Below are 5,619 nucleotides of genomic sequence, written 5' to 3' on the forward strand. Positions count from 1 at the left end.
TATATATATATTGTCTCAAACAAAACGTGTCAGAAGATTCTCATTTTTCAGATTTTCATATTTACAAAGGTTTAAAATAAGTCACCTGCGAATGTCAAATGCAACATATACACGTTATACACTTTGGTTTTCTCCAAATTTCCGTCGCTGTGCTTTTTTAAAGTGAAATTAGCCGCAGGTCACACCACTCTGACTCTCCTCACTCATCTTTTCCCTCCTTTGTGTCTCTGTATTATCCACCGATGGCCTTCCTTACAGAGACTAGCAACACGACTCAAGTTTAAACATCTTTTGTGGTTCGTCGCTCCCCTGGTGATGAGCTGCTGTGAACAAGGTGACCCTCTGCTGGACAGAGGCTTTCAGGTCAAAATAATAGTCTGATCAACCTGCGTTGAAGTCCCCTCAGTCTTTTAGAGACTGGGAGGACGACTTAAAAAAAATTTATTAAAAAGCATCTGGAGAACAGCTACAGTGTGGAAAACCTTAGCATAGGACAAGAGTTAATGTGATGTACAAAACTAGCTTTGTGTGCAAAGTGTAGATTGCCAATATAATACTAGTGAAAAATTGCTTTGCTGAAATGATTGATTAATCATTGATAACCAAATAGAACATCTCTATCAGCGTTTCTTTAACATTCACTTTCACTTCGAGATGACAACCCGGCTAGCAAGCAAATGTTCAAACTACGTTGATCAAACGTTGTCTGAATATTCACTCCAAACATTCGCTCATTATGGGAACATTTATTTTTGCAGGAATTTTATATAATCAATTTCAATATCTTTAGAACCTGTATGGCGGCCAATACTTTTAACAAAATATCTATTTTTGCATCTGAAAGTCTGCATCTGTGAATGTTGTCTGAAAGTCTGTATGCGACGTTTCTGAACATAACTGTGAAACTTAATCCGACACGGGTGGGGTCATTTGAGAGGTCAGGCCTGGTTAGGGTTACACAATAATAGTGTTACTAAAATTAATGGAAATCGATTAAAAAAGATTCTTAAAATGATTAGAAAAACAAACGTGTGTGCGTCAGCTGAAATAACCCCAACAGGGGGGTTGATTTCAAGATGTATTGTGATATTATACAGGTTTAACATGCTTTGGTTTTGTTTTTGCAGTTTATAGTCGGGCTACTTTCTTTCCAAACTTTAGCTCAAGATTTAATAAAGATGGAACACATCAGAACAAATTTGTTTCCACATTCATCAGCTCCACAATCTGTTCCAGTTTTCATATACAAAAAAAAAGAGAAATTCCATCCTAATCCATATAAATGACACCAGCGAGCCCATTTTTCTTCCCCTGCATTCCCCTCCTGAGCTGAGCTGCATCTCCATTTCACAACTCAACAAACGAGTTTCCAGTGACTCATCGGCGCCGCCCCAGAGGGTAGGAAGTAAAGGTGATGGAGGGGAGAGCCCGCCGAGGCCCCGGGGCCTCCTGCGCTCCATTGCTCATGCAGCACGTTGTCATACAGCAGCGGCTACAGGTGGATGGCACTGACTGATTCCTGGAGCCGCAGTGTAACATTTCACCCTTTGGAAAAGAGTCTGAAAAAGCTGCTTGAAGAGCTCACCCATGCTACCTGCTGCAAAACGTTTGTGTCATCTGCTGACTGCGCGYGGCACCGACGATGAAAGCTTATCGGCGGGGGGAATTGCTGCTGCTCTCTTCGGGGGAAATATTGCCCTCTATCAAAATGTTAGAGGGAAAACAGCTGACACCGCCGACTCAGAAGAAAACTGCTACTAGATACAGATTTCCCCCTAATCCTGCCAAAATGTTGAAAGAAGAAAGGAGAGAGGAAAAAAAAACCCTCCTTTCTAAATTTCAGCAGCTCAATCTCCGGTGACACATGATTCTGTAAACGTTTTATCAGACCCAGGAGGATATGGAAATGTGACTCAATGAGAGCACAGTGACATTTATTTTCTCTCGGCCTTTCCCTGGGAGCCACGCGAATGAGGAAGCTAACTTAATTTTGAGAGCAAAGCAATCAAGTGGGCCATTATTCATGCCGCAATAAGATTAGTGCAACGCGACAGCGATTACGCGGGCTGCTCGCAATTCGCAGCAACACTCAACGCATCTGTAATCGCAGTGAAAAGGATGCTGGTGTGTGATTAAATTAAGAGGAAATTAGCAACTTATTAGCATTTCTGGACGCCAAATAATGCTGACAGATCCAGGTTCCTTTGAATTGTGGTCAGGCATGAAGTTCCTGTTGCTGCTCAGATAAAGCTCAATCACAGATTTATTTTTGTTTGTTTTGCGCAAATAAACCAAATTTAATAAAGGTAAAGTCAACCAAGGTTTTCTGTTGTTACGTTCTTGTCCAAGCTTATGAGGAGTCGATGTCCCCAGAGGACTTTAACCATTTTAAAACAGTTTCAGATGGAGGTCAAAGTTTAATTTTATTAACCCTTTAGCTGTAGTCTTGCTTTCGTTGAGTGGCTACACAGGAAATAGAGGACGGAGGTTGTGTGTGCCAACAAAGATCTTCCTGTATGAAACACATGCTGAGAAAAGAACCTACAGAGAAAACGTTTGAGGCACAGCAGAAACTCTGGATACAATTTTCATTTGTTGGAGGAGTTTATAAAGTGGGGAAACTAGCAGAGGTTTGACTTTAGAAAAAAAAAAACTGCCTCCACTTTAACATAGGTTTTCTTTGTCGTAGGGCATTTTGCCCTTGATCCAACATAATGCCTATAAATGTTGTAAATCTACGTTTCCATTAACCATAAAATTACACAAATGGGAATTACAAAGATAATTTACTGAATGAAAACGCAGTAAAAACAACTTTCTTTTTCACAAGGATTAGGTGGGTTTTTCTCAGCCATACTGAAATAGATGTATTGCAAAGTTGCAAAGGAAACACTCTTTTCACACCATGAATCATGTGATCAACAGCCAGATGTTACTAGAAACGACGTTACTAAAAACGACGAAGACGACAGGAAGTGGGAACAGAGTTTGTTTTCTGGTCAGAGTTTGAACAAAAAAGCTCACCTCCGCAAATGAGTCGGACTTTCTTGGCAAACAAACCATCCATCCATCCATCCATCCATCCATTTTCTTCCGCTTATCCGGGGTCGGGTCGCGGGGGCAGCAGCTTCAGAAGGGAGGTCCAGACTTCCCTCTCCCCAGCCACTCCTTCCAGCTCCTCCGGGGGAACCCCAAGGCGTTCCCAGACCAGCCGAGAGACATAGTCCCTCCAGCGTGTCCTGGGTCTTCCCCGAAGCCTCCTCCCGGTGGGACGTGCCCGGAACACCTCACCAGGGAGGCGTCCAGGAGGCATCCTTACCAGATGCCCGAGCCACCTCAACTGGCTCCTCTCGACGTGGAGGAGCAGCGGCTCTACTCTGAGTCCCTCCCGGATGACCGAGCTTCTCACCCTATCTCTAAGGGAGAGCAACCTAAAAGTCTACATCAAAATATTTCTGTGCTGAGAAACAAAACCAAATGCTCTCAGATGAAACTGTGAAATGCAATTTCCGGGAGTCTTCAATCCGCTGTAGGTGCAAGTCTAATAGATTTTTTCCACTCCATCACCAGCAGCCTCCGATCCTGCGATCATGAAAAAGACACTGCAAATCCACCTGAGAGATGAAAATACATTTGCATAAATCAATCATCCGTTTCAAATTGTTATTTTTTTCCCCCTTGCAGAATTGCTTTTCTGGTTCGGATGGCTTGTCCGTGCAATAGAGTGAAAATCATATTCCCACATCATGATTTAAGACGTGTCAGTCCGGCGTAATGAAGGCTGAGAAGCAGCCGGTGTGTGTTTCCTGAATTGATTCATTCCGTGTGTTTGTGTTTGGTTGCAGGCCTGAAGCGGAGCTACACCTGCGAAGTGTGCGGCGTCACGCTCAACTCGGTGGCGCAGTACCACTCGCACCTGCAGGGCTCCAAGCACCAAAACAAGTGAGTGTGTCACGCGGCGAAGAGCTAAAAGCCTCCGCACTCCGTCCACACCAACATGTGTTGTCTTTGCTTTCATCTGCGTCCCAAACGCGGCGCACTGCGGCGCATGCATAAATGATGAGAATATTGTAATGAGCTGCACAGCTCCGACAGGAAATTCAGATGGACTCATTTTGCTTTAATTGAGCGTGTTTTTCTTTCTCATGTTGGAGCTAACTGGTGGCTGCGACACACACAGGGGACGAGCTCCAGCAGAGAGTCAACAAGTTTTTGCACGTCGGTCACAGCAAGCAAGCACTTCACTGGATCTCAGCTTCTGCTAGACTGCTGTCAAAACATGAGCTAAAAAAGAGAAAAAAAACTGGCAAAGATCTGCATCCRKGCTTGTACGTTCAATAAATTATACAGTATTAAGCAATCACGTAGTTCTCTTGTGAAYAGATTGAAGGAAACACTGGTTTCCTGGTACATTCTACTAAAAACAACAACAAAAAAGCTTAGTTTAATAACTCGCTTCACAAAACAGAAGTGCTCCAGACCACTAGGGGGCGTCTATCCTGGTAAAAACCAGCCCACGGAGGGACTGGACCCACTGATATTGAGAAATGATTGCTTCCTGTGCAAAGTTTTAAATTTTACCTGATTGTTAATGTACCAGTTTGACGGTATGAAGCTTACCGGAAGTTACCTTCTGTAAACAACCATCCTCCACTGCAAAGAGAGAAGCGCAGAGTTGAAACAGTTGCCTGTTGATGTCAGTTCAATATTTGGAAGAGTGACTGACACTGAATGGCYCCGTGCAGTTCCTCCACTGCCATTGCTAAAACTACAGACAGTCTACAACTCACAATAACAAACACTGCAACTTCTTCTGTTCTTTATTGGCCTGGTAGAAATTCTGCTGGACACAATCTAAGTACCTGTACCTTTTACCACACTTAACAACAGACGAGTCAGTCAGCAGCAGTTCTAACCCTGATACCAGCATAACCCCTCTCCTGTCCCAGTGAACAAGGTGAACAACATTGTGTTCAGTGATGAGCTAGTTAGCTTCATTCCAGGGAGTGATGGGGTTTTCTCTCACTTTGCCCTTTTTAGAATTACACAACAAAAAAAATATTGATTACCGAGAAGAAATTCAAACAATCTTTATAAAATAATTGTAAAAAATCTGTCTAATGTTTTGCAAGCTAAGTCCTACCTTTGCTTGCATTTAAATTACAGATATCTATTCCCACATAAATAACTATGCAGTTATCTACTGCATAGATAACTGCATAGTTATTTATGCTTTAGTCATATACGTTGTTTTATAATTAACCTCACAGCTTCATTACCGTTGTTGGAGGACAGTGAGTTGCTTTTGGAGACTGTCCTTCTCGGCTCCAAGTTTGCTGATAATCTTTTGGTCCCTCATCATTTTCAGTAAGTGAGCTTTCATCTCTTTATCTACCTCCTGCTTAAATATTTCTGCTTGCTGTCTTAAAGCAGAAACATCTCCTTCATATGTAATTTTACGTTCCTGGTAAGAAACTTTAGCCTGCTCCAGTTCACTTTGGAGATGTTTTATGGTCTCTGTGGATTGCTGCTGCAGGAAAGAGAACTCTAGTGCCATTTTCTGATGCAGATTGTTCTTTTCAGCTCTAAGTGCATTGATAAGATGATGGTCATTCTTGG

General features: G+C 42.7%; 1 protein-coding gene across 1 annotated transcript in view; it reads left to right on the top strand.

Moving 5' to 3' along the window:
- zmat4a (zinc finger, matrin-type 4a) overlaps window positions 1–5,619 on the top strand; it is an 89,041-nt gene that overhangs the window by 69,723 nt on the left and 13,699 nt on the right. Inside the window, exon 6 of the mRNA XM_008417301.2 lies at window positions 3,846–3,942. Within this exon, the coding sequence (XP_008415523.1) occupies window positions 3,846–3,942 (97 nt within the window). The remainder of the gene's footprint in view (window positions 1–3,845; window positions 3,943–5,619) is intronic.

Source organism: Poecilia reticulata, linkage group LG9, assembly GCF_000633615.1.
Source record: "Poecilia reticulata strain Guanapo linkage group LG9, Guppy_female_1.0+MT, whole genome shotgun sequence".
In the NCBI taxonomy this organism is placed as follows: Eukaryota; Metazoa; Chordata; class Actinopteri; order Cyprinodontiformes; family Poeciliidae; genus Poecilia; species Poecilia reticulata.